This window comes from Pseudopodoces humilis, chromosome 2 (assembly GCF_049639895.1).
Source record: "Pseudopodoces humilis isolate 2021_Gansu_Grassland_sample_001 chromosome 2, ASM4963989v1, whole genome shotgun sequence".
Classification (NCBI taxonomy): Eukaryota; Metazoa; Chordata; class Aves; order Passeriformes; family Paridae; genus Pseudopodoces; species Pseudopodoces humilis.
The window spans coordinates 31,032,942-31,047,694 of NC_142201.1; the positions used below are offsets into that span (position 1 = coordinate 31,032,942).

The 14,753-nt window shown below is 37.1% G+C and overlaps 1 protein-coding gene across 7 annotated transcripts in view; it reads right to left on the reverse strand.

Annotated features, from left to right (window-relative positions):
• Window positions 1–551: 551 nt before the first annotated feature.
• The window catches only part of UBE3A (ubiquitin protein ligase E3A), a 52,513-nt gene continuing 38,311 nt past the window's right edge, over window positions 552–14,753 (reverse strand). For all 7 annotated transcript variants that reach the window (XM_014249758.2, XM_005516520.3, XM_088051207.1 and 4 more), the window contains 7 exons: window positions 9,821–9,965; window positions 6,043–6,248; window positions 3,750–3,914; window positions 3,209–3,364; window positions 3,041–3,114; window positions 2,439–2,582; window positions 552–2,214 (listed from right to left, as the gene is read on the reverse strand). In XM_014249758.2, coding sequence (XP_014105233.1) covers window positions 2,094–2,214; window positions 2,439–2,582; window positions 3,041–3,114; window positions 3,209–3,364; window positions 3,750–3,914; window positions 6,043–6,248; window positions 9,821–9,965 — 1,011 coding nt within the window. In that variant the 3' untranslated portion in view covers window positions 552–2,093. The remainder of the gene's footprint in view (window positions 2,215–2,438; window positions 2,583–3,040; window positions 3,115–3,208; window positions 3,365–3,749; window positions 3,915–6,042; window positions 6,249–9,820; window positions 9,966–14,753) is intronic.

Genomic DNA, 14,753 nt, shown 5'->3' on the forward strand with positions numbered 1-14,753 from the left:
CACATTCACCTGTCAGTTGGGTGTAACCACAAACCACAGCTAAATCAGTTTAAGAGGAGTTACAGGGATAGAGCTTAACAGCGCTAGACTGTGAACACAGTACATACCACACAGCAGTATCATGATGTGCTCACGCTTCTGGTGAAGCACCTCAAGGCACTCGGCAAATGTTCTTACCATCTGCAGGAAGAGTTGCTCCAAACTTGAAGGGCTCAGCAGGCACTGTTGTCAGCCACTCTACACTGAGAGGTAGAGTATCTTGAGTTTTCCTCCTCTGGGACATACAAGGGGGCAGGCAGGCACTAAGGGCCACCTCTGAGATCAAAGGCCAGGAGACAGGCAGCACCTCTCCCTCCCCAGTAAGTTTCAGTCCCGTGTGTCCAGGCCATCTGGCATTGGCTTGAATTTGAGAAGAGAACATCGCTGGACCTCACATCACTACAGTTCACTTGTGGAGAGCTTTCCGTACCTGCAACCCTCAAATTATGCAGTACTACAACAACTTCTAATCAAACCATTTAATATCTAATTTATCAAAGTAAGAAAGTAACTTGTTTTCTTTTTCACTGAACCATGGTGAAAAAAGGTCATTGTTTTATTCAGCATCATAGTTACATAACAGTTGTCTGTTTCTATTACTAGAAAGAATTTATTAAAATAGTCCTGAAAGACATCTTTTCTTTTTCCAATGATTTCAAAACTAAGCCTTTTAATGCCAATTCCACAGTCACGGGTTTGATCGGTAGTAGCCATTTATAGCAATTGTCAAGGCACAAGCTCAGCTCTGCACACCCGCTGCAGCTTGTATTGGATATGCCAGTTACATCTGCACTTACAAATGCATAATCCCTTCATCGTATATTGCAACAGGAGAAATTAACATTAAACACAGACTAAGAAAGGTAAAGGATTTATTTCTGATATGATTTGTAAAATTAAATTAAAAACCTACTGAATACTTTATGTAGTAGATGAACATAACCTTAGTACTTACTTTCTAACAGTTTATTTAATGGTTGGAAGTGTACAACATGAAGTAGGCCTCACGTTTAATATTGTTCAATTTTGCTTATTGTTAGATGAGATTAAAATACAGTAGCCATCCCTTTAGACTATGGTGCAACACTGATCATGTGCCTTGATAGGTAGGAAAAATGATTCATTAAATAAATGATGATGACATAACATGTAGGGAAGACTTTGGATTGTCTATTTTAAATGTCAACATAATAGGCAATTAAGAATAGAACTTCATTTTAAGTGCACTTCCACATGCTTTGTTTATAATATAGCAAAAACTTCCTATCTTTTTTCCAGACACTTCACTCCCTACTCTAAAGCTGTTCAGTTGAAAATGCACTTTCCCCAGTAAACGTCTTTTTTTAAAAAAAGTAACTAAAATTTCTACCCTTTCATATGCTAAGAAATGTTTCCTAATTAAAAACACAGTTTATTACAAGACATGTGAAGACAACATATAGTGAAATGAATTTTAATTGTTGTGCTGTGACTAAAGTAAAGTTCTCAAGGCTGCAATTTAACATTCCAAGTTCTCCCTTCCATCTTTATTGATTCTTAAGATTTTGAACAGAAACTCTTTGGGGGCTAGAACAGCAGTAATTGCATCACACTGTTTTTCAAGACTTCAAGTTTCCAAAGCAAACTCCTCAAAAAGTACAGTTCTTGATTTGATTAGATACAGGGACAAAAATATAGCACATACTTGAAGGTTACATGGTCTACAAATGATGGCAGTATTTTCCTTGGGAGAGTACAGTTTGTTTTCTTGTAAATACTCAAAAAGGCTCAACTTCAAGCAGTAATAAACACAAGCAAAAGTGATTTAACCCTTAAAATAAATATTCAGGAAAACCTCTCTGTACATACAAGTGAAAGAATATGTAACACTTTCACGCTAAAAGAAAAAATAAAGATTTTGTTCATATAAGCAGCTGAAATCTGCTGTTCCAGCCCAATGTCCCCAGTAAAGAAGGGAGGCACAAACACAGGTGACTACTGTAGCTCACTATCTTATGGCCTTTTTGGACAGGGATATCATCACCATCATTTTTTCATCCCTTTTGTTATACTTATTACAGCATGCCAAATCCTTTGGCATATGTGATGGCCTTCAATAATCTTTCTTTAAGCTTTTCTTTGCTTGAGTACTCCGGAAGCAAAAGTACATTAAAGCATGTGTGAGATGTAGGTAACCTGTGGGACAAAAAAATATAAGAATTCAGATCTTGTAACATGCAAAATAAATACATCTCTATTTTACAAGTTCAAAAATAATGAATTTGAAGAAAATAAAATTTCCTTATAGATTCAAATTTCAGCTTTAACTAGGTTTTACTAGGTCAGTAATTTAAAACCAGAGAATTCACCTCCATTTATAAAAAACAAGCAAAATGTAGAATGTATTTTTCTTTTTTTACCTCTCTGTATCTGGGCCATTTTTGGCTATGATCATCTTTAACTTTCCAAGTCCTCCCACAGGGGCTCTGTCTGTGCCTGTTGTAAACTGTAAGAATAGTCTTTTCTGTTCATCTGTAAATGAATGGACTATTTCCCAGAATTCCCTAACAAAGAAGAAATCAAAGAGTAAATAAACTGTAAAACTTTCTTTGGTATAATTTCGAAAGTAATTGAGCTTTGAAGGTGTAGTAATTTTAATCAGTCTTAACATCAAGTTTACAAGTTGCATTCATAAACCAAAACTCTCAGAATATATTTACCAATAAATGAAATTTAGAAATAGAGATCAGAAAATATTACTAAACACTGCAGTTTAACAGTCTTGAAACATTAATTTGGCTGTGTTCTGCAGACATTATTCATGTTTCCTAAGGAATTATACTGATTCAACAACGCATATATCCTCTCCTTTTTGCTACTGACAATACTTGAGAAAACTGAAATTACACATATGGCATTTGCATCTCCAGTACTACAAAAATACTAAAAAATACAATATTAAATTCATTATGATGAAAAAAGCAGATTAAGCTTTTTATCTTTACAAAATCAGAAAGATTACCTAATAATAAGAGAGTCTCTTGTATAGCCACCATCATATTCTGTAGTTTCTTCTAGTGCTTGAAAATCTAAATTCTGTAAGAAGATGATATATTTAAAGATGACCACTATTTATATACTCAGGATGAAAAAAAAGCTCCACTCCCTAGTGTATATTCAAAATTCTTACCCTACTTCCACAAATAAGTAATTCAATTTCCTCTGGTCTAAATAAATATTTCAAAGGAGATTCATTGGTCACCATGTGGAATCCTCTCCGAAAGGCCTTGAACTGCTTTTCAACTGACTTATTGAGTATATAGTCAGCATACAGATTGACAAATTCCTGCAAGGAAATAGATGCCAAAAACCTTAGTGCTTCAACACATGCCACTTCAAGTACCTCCCAAAAATACAAGACCCCAGAACACATATAATTCTGTAATTCTACGCAAATTATCCAAGCTCAATTTTTTTTCAGCAACACAAAAGAAAAAGTCTCAAATACTGTTCAGACAGGTCAAACATCCCACCCAGAAGCTCTGTACCCACGTATCAATGCCTTCTTTAAGAGAAGCCTTTTCTCTTCACAACCACACTGTGCCATGGCAATTTTAAAAGCCTTTAAAACTTAAACTTTTTAAGTGAGACCAAACCTTTGTAGGGTTCTACATAATTCTACATACAGTATATCAAAGAACTACAGATTGTGTTTAAAAAGCTGAGTGTACCTTTCTGTTTTCATTTGTAATAGGAATTTTATCACCGTTTTCCTTTAAATCATGCATCATTGGATTGCCAAAGAGATCCGTGTGAGATATTTGAAACGTTATCATCATATCATCTTCCACACTTCCTTCATACTCTAGTAAGTCTCTCAAACTCTGATACAGAACCTAAAAGAATAAGACAAACATGTCTGTCAAAATAAACTTTGATAGATTCCACTAAGTAACACAAGAGGACATGAGACCACCAGCCCCAAAAAAGGGATGTTATATTCTATGACACAAGTCACCTAAAAATCTCTCAGCAGTCCAAAAAGCTGTTTAAGCTCAGTATCTGTAAAGAGAAACAATAGAAGATACTAAGATAAAAAGAAACCTTGCAATCAGTGATAACTCCCTTAAAAGAGCCTTTTAGTACTCATCAATCTTCAAAAATGCAATGGTCAAACCTGCAGTTTAAGAGCCTTTAATAACCTCTTCTTTTAAGTCTTCTGAACCTTTACTTAAGGCATCAAGAATATGTTACACTACTAAGAGAAACGTTTATGAGTTAAAAATCAAAGAAACTCCTGTATTTTGTATCAGATAAAATTCAGACAGTAGGCTTTTATCTTCTTATTTAAAACTCAAACCAACTAGGAAACAATCCTGAAGCAACACAGATGAGGCAGTCTTTAACATAAGAAGACATTTATGAACCAAAAATAAAAATTCACAAGTTAGGCCACAATATACCAAGTGGAATCTGAAACTACCAGTAAGAGTTTGCTCTATTCAAAGGAGCAACCAGTCTTCCTCCCTTAGGAAGAGCCCAAGATTCTCTTGGAAACCAAAGACTGTGCAGCAAAGGAATAATTATTTGGCTGCAATAGAGGTGGTAGGGACTTAAGCATACAAAGTGAAGGTGAAAGCAACAACTGTGTGCAACTGTATTTTTATACTGCAGTAATAAAAATAATTTTCTCCACAATGTTTTAATTGAAACATGGAAGTTTACATGTAAGCCTCAACCTCTCACTATCTATGTGGTTTTGATTCTTCCACAGGACCTTTAAAAAAGGACCTTGCACTGAAAATCACTGGACTTAGAACCACTGGTGGTGAGGGCTGGCGAACATCCTGTTCTCTATGCTCTACAGCATTAGAAAAAGCATTGGGAGGCTTGACTACTGTGAACTTCATTTAATGTTTGAGAAGCTCTGAAGTGTTTAAGTCCTATGAGAACACAAAGAGTTAAAAAGGATTATTTTAAAATAAATCATCGTAGGTGTTAGAGCAGAAACATAAGAGCAGGGAAGAAAAATGCCCTGACTGCCCTGTTCCATAGAAATACATCCACTCTTTCTGATCACAAGAAGTTCTGAGTATATAATAAAAGTTAGAGGAAACTCAGGGCACTATTTCTCGACATTATTATACACAGAAACTGGTTGAATCTGGCATACTGTTGTATGCAGTCATCCAAAGCAGACCAGATAATGTATTTTTTGATTACACATGCCTCATTTTCAAAAATGAAAGCCAAATTCTTTTTAGACAGTATAATTTTCCTATTTTTTTTTTTAAGATGAAGATTTTGTATAACTGCTTATAAAAGGCAACTGTCCCATGGTTTGAAACAAAATTAAGCTTACTAACAACTCCTACCAGCAACATGAGGGGACCACCAGTGGCAACTGGTGATCTTTGACTGCAGGAGGAGCAGGGCCAAGACATCCTGCACACACACTTGTGTGCTCTATCTAATAAAGCACATGTACAGCTCACTGCTTGTGTACAGCCACTGGCTGGCAATGTGTGTGGGAAGATGGACACTGATCACGGCTCTGATAGAAATTCTGATAGGCATATTCATTAACTGTAGAGATTAATTAATTAAGCTGCCTCATCTGTCTCTTGCTTTAGACAAAAACCAGTAAGAACATCACACCTTTGCATGTTACTCTTACCTACACTTTCTTTTGGTAGAAATTTAATTCTACAAATAGCTATAAACAGCCAAATTTTAGAAGTCTCTTTGGGAAGAGATGTGTTTGTTTATGCTTAATAACATTTAGGAGTTTATGTAGTAAAAAAATAGAGCTTTATTGATACTGAGCCCTATTCATTGATGTTACAATTTTGTCTCCTCCAAATGTAGCAAGAAGTTATATTGCTTATGAATTTATTTTAACATATACAGACTCAATGCAAATCACTGGTTATTTCACTTTCACTTGTGACAGTGATCTTGTGTTTAGATTAAATTATTGCATAGAAAATGTACTATAAAACTCAAAGAACATAACGAACTTACAGGATGAGAGTCTGCCAGATCACGGAAAGTTCCTTTTTTGCCCATTAGCTTCCTGTAGACAACCATGGGGAAATGTACATCCAGTATACAGTTGTTGTAAATAGCCAGTCCCAAAACTATGCCAATCAGGGTAAACTGACCCTCAGTTTCAAAAGAGGACGGATTAAACCAAAACAGTTTTGTAGACTCATCATATGTGAACATCCCTGTTAAAAAAAAAAAATAAAAGTTGAACAATTATGGTTACAGTTCAATAAAAATGCTACATAAAACATACCATTGTATACCTATTTGCACTAGCCCTTAAGACATGTTTAACTTAACATTATAATGAATTGAATGGCAAAGAGAAACTACTTACCTAAGGGTGACTGGAGCTGCTCAAAACACTGTTACTCACATTACCACTAAAAGTGTGCAAGACAACTGTGATACAATATCTTGCAACACTCAAGCTGCATATACACAAACTTTGATCCTCTTCACTACAGAGGAACCAGCAGCACACTGAAAACAGCGACTGTGACTTTGATAAATACAGTAGTACAAGAAAAGAACAGTCAAAAATGTGGATGAAACAATCCTGAATTACTACAAAGTGACAGCCTTTCCTCAAAGGCCAGTTCCAGCAAATGAACAGGACTTAGATGCAGTCCTACTACTTAATTAGAAGGTATGATGATGGAGCAGGGATTGGCCATCACACATGATTTTATTTAGATTAGTTTGCTTGTTCCAAGGACCATTGTTACTGCAGCTATTATACACATTTTAACTCAATGAGGGGAAAATGGACCACGGCCTTACAATAAGGGGGTTGCAATTTTAACAGCTTGTCACTGTCTAAAGGGAATGGTTTAGCTTCTCTCATTCAGTTCACTTTATCAGGTGACCAATTTCCTGCCCAGCTCATGAGCTGAGCACTGAAGACTTCAACAAATAGCTGAACTGGTACATGCCAGAAGTTGCAGGGAGGAAACGTGAAGACAAGAGACAGGCACAGTTCCTTACCCTTTTGGCTGTAGTAAGATACAAGATAGGTCTTGTTTATGCAACTGGAGTGTACAGGCTATATATTATTTAAATGAAGTCCACAATAAAATCCACTGCTTACCTGTCTAGGTACTGAAGCAAGATAAATGCAAACCCCAAAGATTTAAGGTGAGAGAGAAACCACCCTGAACAGGTACAGCCCAAATCACCTGTTGCTTGTACAGCTGTCAGAATTTTCCAGCAGTCCCTAAGAAAACCTTCTCCTTATTCTCAACACACCCTAAGTCAGATCCATGTGGTGAAGCATATCAACTACATTTTCCACAATGTGGAATTTTATCTTGTCAGCTCTTAAAAGATATGCTTGTTTTCAACCTATGCAGATGTATAAACTGATTACAAAGCCACATGAACACAAGATTACTTTAAAGACTGAAAATATCATCTTCAGTCATGACATAAAGACTCTTTCCTCATTCCATGTAAGGCAATAAACTGCAAGCTCATTCAAAGACTCTGGCTATTCCCCAGAATGCATTATGTATCTCAGTAAGTGACTATAAGGGTTGGGTCAGCCATTAGGAGAGCACACAAATAACAGACTGACCCATCAGATAAGGCAACTGGAAATCAGAAATGGATGAGCAAATCAGGAATATATAGGCCAAACATTATATAGAATCCTGTATGCCGTTTTCTGAACTGAGGTAACTTCCGGATTACTGATACATAAAGCAATGTCTTGAACTTTTTGGAATAAGATGGAAAAGTTGAACTGTCAAAACAAACAACTCCAGCAAATGTCTAATAATGAAGGATCAACAGTTTACTCAGATCCACATCTGGAAACAATTTAAGGTGAAATACAGTATTTTACTCCCTTACCAAAATTAAGACTACAGCACATTAAAATCATAATAAAACATCAGAAGAAACAGGAATCTGCAAGAAGGGGAAAACAACTGCCCTTGAAGCTACATGAAGTTATCACTTCTTCTTCCCCTTTACCATGGAATACCTTTACCAGTATTTTTTGTGAGTTACTGCCTCCTTTGAGTAAAATTTTACGGTAGTTTAATATGGAAATAATCAAAAAGTCAAAGAAATTATAGTAACAATATGCATCTCTCCAAATACACCTATTAGAGGACAGACATTTTAAATTCAATTTAAAGGATCCCCTTTGTTTTCTCAGGTAAAGAAAGCATTTATAAATCAACAAAAGTCACACCTGGTATATCTGGTGCATACATGAACTGCTATATTGTATATATGCACATGAACTGTATATATGCATATACATATATATGTACACACACACTGAATGCAAGCTACATTTTCTGCTTTTACACATTTATGCCAAAAGCCAATAAAAAGCTTTTTTCCTGCCCCAGAGTTACTTCGAATACAAAATGTGTACATACTTTTTTACACTTTTAAAACAGAAGTAAAACTTAAAACACATATGCACATCTAATCTATTACCTATCTTTAAATGCAGGGTGTATATACACAGTGCTTGGATGTTAGCTTAAGCACACTTTAGCATTACTAAATAAAGAATATTTCAATACACCTACACAACTTCTGTTTAGATAAACTCAAGTTGAAAATGTATTTATTTTACGTTGAAAATAAAATTTCATCAATCAAAGTACTAAGAGTTCTTTATTTTGCCATACTTCAAAGTAAGCTAATTCAGATTCCAAATCTCTCCAAGTTAATAGCATTTTTCAGAGTGAGTAAGATTTAGCTATGGTTCTGTACCACTTGTCATAAGAACTGGCTTGCCTTTGGTGAAGGGTAAGTGCCAAGGTTCAGATTTTTGTTACTGATTCTGGGAACTTGATACTGATACATTCTCTCTAATCCAGTCAAAACAGATTTCTGTGTATTTTCAGCAATTTTCCAAAACCAAGAACAACAGCTTTCTCTTTTAAAATAGTCCAGTGAAACCAAATTAACAGCCATGAGCTATTAGGCTTCTTTAATGGAAGCCATTACAGGAACTACGATGTAACATCGTATTTCATGTAAAATGTGAAATTATAGGAACATGGCAGGTATACTTTCTAGTCTAACAAGAAGTATTCTTATGTTTTTATAACATTTTCAGGTTGCCAGAGCAGCAGAAAAGCTGCACACTGAAAGAAGCATGTGTTTGCTTAAATCATTGGTGCAGGGAGCAAGGGAAAAAAATATGATGGAAGTACGACTGCTGAAACACAAACGTAAAATTTTGACTCTAATATATCAAATTACTCTTGGTTCTTTAACTATAATCAAATTTGACATTGCTGTCACACTTTGGATATGTAGAACTGTGACTATCGGATTTATTAAGCTGGAGGAAGTGGAGGAAATAACTCAAAAACTCACCATAGTCCTACTCTTGCTTTATTGCAGAAGCTCTTCCTCTTTGGTTTGATTACTAATTCTAGAAGCTAATCACAAAGCAAAGTGAGGAGAAAGGTGAGAGAACAAAGGAACCCTGCAAAGAAACCCTGTACTACTGATTTCTACCCAAAGAAGTAATGATGGTTCTCATTAACTATACAGTTACTCCTTCCATCTTTCCTCCTTTAGGAGAATGACTGCTAACAACATAGTGATCCTCAATGTGCATCAAATACTCTCCTGACCATCAACGAATCTGAAGAGCTTCAGAGAGAAGCAGCAGTGGATATAGAAAGCATAAACATAGAACAATCCAGTTTAGAAGATCATCCAGGCCAACCTTTTGTGAGAAAAATCTGTAAAATCAGTAAATTGTTAGAAAGCATACCGATATCTGGATTGAAGATTTCTTCCACAACCAACTGAAAAAATTCTTTGGAAACACCTCCTTCATCTACCCCTTGCTCTCCTTCAAATTCAACATACAATTGCTTCTTCAAGTCTGCAGGATTTTCCATGGCAATCATCTCTAGCTATTGAGTGAAGAGATAGAAATATTTCATTAGTAAATCTGTTTACTAGAATAGTATAGTATCAAATAATGAAAACAAAAGTATCCTCCAAAATTAAGAAGAAAGTACGCACAAATCACGACAGTAAAATAAGAGAAATCAATAGTAATGCCAGACCACTTGTCCTGGGGTGACTTTATGATACTGGTATCCCCAATCGTCTGGTTTATGTTATATATTAAGTTCTGCACCTTTAAGACTGGCTTTGAGAGCAAGAGAGGGGGAAGAAGAAGCGCGCAGTTTGTGTTAAGGAAAAACATCACTCCCACACATCCCGCTCCTGGACTGTGGTGTCTGCAGCACGGACAGACAGCGGGACAGAGCTTCTCTCTGGCTTTTAGTTAGTTCTAGCTAGCTGAGGCAGAGGAGTTCCCTGGACCTTTGTTTGTTTTTTTTTTTCCCCAATTTTCTTGGATCTGTGCAAGCCTGCTCTGGACTGAACACCCAGCCAAACCCCGGGAGCTCACGCCTGTGGCCCACCGGGGCCTGGGCCTCGGCACTTTCCAGCGCCGGAGGGACTGATAAGAACCTGAGCGAGCCGAGCTACACCACATGAAAAAGGACTTTTTTCTTCCTAGACTTGCCATCCCATCGAACAGCAAGAGGTTTTACTATTTAATATTACTCAATTTCTGTTAAATAAACAGCTTTTTCCACTTCTCTCTAAAGAATTTTTTTCTTTTCCCAGACCAGTTGGTGGGGAGGGGCATTTCCCTGGAGAAATCCCCATTTGGAGTTTTCCTTCCTAATTTGCCCTAAACTAAGACACCACTCTAAGCATATTTTAGAATCTGGGGATTAACAGCAAGAAACTTAACACAGAACTGATCTGTCAGCCCATTAAAGCTCACTGCCTGTTAACATTCTCTATTTCTTTTCTTTTAAGCACTTACTTAAAACAAGTTATCATTGTGTTGTGCACAATTCACAGAAAAAGGAAGAGTACAAGATGTATTACTGGGATAATTAAATTCATCTGACAATGAAGATTCTGCAATATGATCTACATGTCTGACAATAAATGGCTTTGTGAAGGGATTACACAGATATGTTTTCAGAGTGGAAGACAAAACAAGCCTTTGATGAGGTAGATGCATCTCTCAAACAAAGAGCTGGGGAAAAAAACCCTAAAAACAAAAATTACAGTAATATTACAGTCGAATCAACCCACTCTTGTTGACCCTAATAAGGAAGTCTCAAAACTCTCTTGCTCTTATTTCTTCAGTTTAAACAGATCTACAGCACTGCTGCCATGAAAGTAAAAAATCAGTTAAAGCCAAATAGAAAGTCTGATATTTTACAAGAAAGGGTTTCAAGTCTATATAAAGGCCATTAGAGGCCACAGAATCACAAAACAGTTTGGGTTGGAAGGCACCTGGAATCATAATCTAGTTTCAACCTTTTTGCCATGGGCTGAGGCACATTCCAGTAATACAGCTCACTCAAAGACCCATCCAGCACGGCCTTAAACAGTTCCAGGGACAGGACATTCCCAGCTTTCCTGGGCAGTTTCCTGCTGCAGTGCCTCACCACCTTTACAGTAAAGAATTTCTGCTGAACAGCTAATCTAAACCTCTTCTCTGTAGTTTGAAGTAATTTGCCCTTGTCCCATCATTACATAACCTTGTAAAAACTTCCTCTCCAGCTCTCATCAGCCCCCCTTTAGGTGCTGGAAGTTTCTGTAAGGTCTCCTAGGAACCTTCTCTGGCTGAGCAACTCCAACTCTCCCAGCCTGTCTTTATTTGAGAGGTGCTCCAGCCCTCTGATCATTTTTGCATCCCACCTCTGGACTCAACCCGACAAGTTCACATCCTTCTTATGCTGTGGACCCAGAACTTAATGCAGCACTCTGGAGGGGAGTCTCACAAGAGTAGAAGGGGACAGTCACCTCCCTTGACCTGCTGGCCATGCTGCTTTTGATGCAACCCAGGGTATGACTGGGTTTCTTGGCTATGAGTGCACATTGCCAGGTCCTCCACATACTTACACCAAAAACATATCCTCTCAGTAAATCAGAAGTTAAGCAAGAATATTTTGAAGCTAATAAGAAATGTGCTATTTAAAGGCATAAACAGACTGGTTACACTTATGCAGCACAATTAGACTTAATATACCTATGTGGCATAGAAAACTCAGCAGCAGTAAATTAAGGCACAGATGGACCTGTATACTCCTCTACCAAGACCATATTACTTGTGAGATTTGCCTCTGATTTGGGCTACTGCAAATTGTATGTACCAGCAGGTGTCCTTAACATGCTAAACCTCACTTTTTATTTCATTACCCTACCTTATCCACACATGCCAACACTCTTTACAGACCAGAATTTTACTACAGCAGCGTAAAGTAAAACAGGAACAGAACAGAGAAGGTAAAGACAGCAGTAATGACACCATCGACTCATAAAATTACTCCTGCCAAGTCAGCCAGACACGATCCAAGAAGCACAGCAGGGCAGGATGGGTGACATAGTTGGGGGTGGGTTATCATAACGGGTTTGAAGACATTTAAGCACTCCATGCAAAAGGAGCATGTGGAGAAAAAATTGCACTACCTGGTATTGGAAACTAAACTTGCCAAGAGAGACAGTGTAACTTCAAAGCATATAAATCTCAGTTAAAAAAAAAAAGAAGGCAAGCCATGAAGATCCCAAATAATGACAGCAAGTGAGTTTAGTCTGTATTTCTATCAAAACTACAACATTTTCTGAAAAACTTAGTTATGTACTACCTAAGCCATTTGTGTAAAAAATTCTTTTTCTAGGACAAGAATGAAGCTTAAGCCATGTTCCAAGTACAACTTGCAACTTCTGAAAAACAGAGAACTAGCATTTACTTTAAAACTGTAAATACAGGTTAACCATTCAAGCTGGACAGAAATTCTCCAACTTGGATTCCGTCCACTTACAACCAACAGCAATAAAGCTGTTTTTTTCCTCCCCAGTCATGAGTTTGTTGGCTTTGTAGTCTTTACCATTAGCAAATTACTATATTGAATGATTTATGAATTTTCATGAGTTCTGAGAAAGCATAGTTGTATTTACACTTCTTTTTGAACAGCAATGACACACTATGTCATAGTGTGGAGACTCTCTTGTGTCATGGAAATGCACTAAGTGTTCATATTTATACATATAGAGCAGTTAAAGAAATTTCAAAAATGATTTTTTGGCTGACAAAAACAACCTAAAAAAAAGAGGAAGGAAGCAGTCTTAATTGAGCAATGCTGGCTAGGCAGATTAGAACAGTGCACTGGATATCTGCAAGGGAGTCAGATAAAGGATTACCCAAAAGCCAGTATTTTGAGCAAAGCCTGATGCTCCTTGAAGTAGATTCTATAAGCAGGAAAATTCTGCTAAGCTGCTCAACTCAGAGTTGTGGGTTTAGCTGCTCCTTTGAATATCTGCGTCAACACTGATGCTTCACAATAAAAACTGAATGCAGTGGGCAAAGCACTGGAAAGCAGCAAGCACAACAGTAAGGAGGCGCTGGACTTTAGCAGAACTGCAGCAGTGTTTCTGTAGCAGGGAAATATGAACTTCAGTTACTGCTGTCTGGTTCTTGGGTTTTTTGGGTCCTTTCTTTGAATAATCAGAGCTACCTCAACACTGTCAACATAGATGCTGCTAGATAAACACAATCCAACTCTGAGGTTTTAGAAGCTGTTTTCTGTCATGAGGGTTTGACAGGTCCCACCACTGAAATAATCATTATGTTTTCCAGGGACTTCCTAAAAAGCAGGTATGTAGCATGTCTAAAGCAGCAGAATAATGTATTAATTGAAAAGCTGAAAGCTGAGAGATGGCATCATAAAGAATATCTGTATTGTTTGCTGAAACACAACACTGTACCACAACTAAAGACATTGGGTGATTTTACTTTGGTTACAGAGTAACACTGCTTTCCTGACAGACAGGAACATTCACTGAACAACAGAAATATGACAACATTCAAAAGATTAATATAACACCAGTTTGGTGACCTGCTTAGAACAGATGGCAACTGAATTAATTTCTATTCATTTAAAAACAATCACAAACCATCTTAACTTCCAACATAATATAAAAGTTCTCTTTAAGGCAGATGCAGGAATCTTTCCATACTAGACAGCAAAAATGACAAAACACAGCTAATTTAAGCTTGAAACTACCAGAGACACATCATGACATATGTTGGTCAACATGTTTTTTTTAAAAACCAGCATGGAAGGTAGTTATAGTGACAAAGTAGCCTTTTCTCCAGCTGTACTTTACAGTTCATGTATTTGGAGATTGCACACAACAGTCACATGCTCTGCATACAACCAAATGCTGATATTTTCACCTGAACACATAAAACTTCAATGTCTGAAACAAAGTCAAATCTCCTGAAGTACTTTGCTGCTAATACAGGAGAGGATCTGCCTACTGGGTTCAGGTGTCACAGGGAATTCTGGTCATCAATACACTCAGCAGAGTCATTTACAAGCAGGAGAGGGTTGCTGCCCACTAGCTGTCTACATTGCATATGAAATTTGTGAGTTTCTAACTTGCAAGCAAGTACAAGCCTGATGCTGCTGAAGGAAACCACCACGTTTTCACTTGTAGAAGCTGTGTGTCATAACCCACACCCTTTAAATGACTAGTACCTGAGAAGAATGCCACATTTAACCTGGGCCATGGGGGTGGGGAAAGAGTAAACTCAGAAGAAGGGGATGAAAGAAACGGCTCTTGGGGAATGAAAAGGTAGAAGAGAGGATTTAAAGATATAT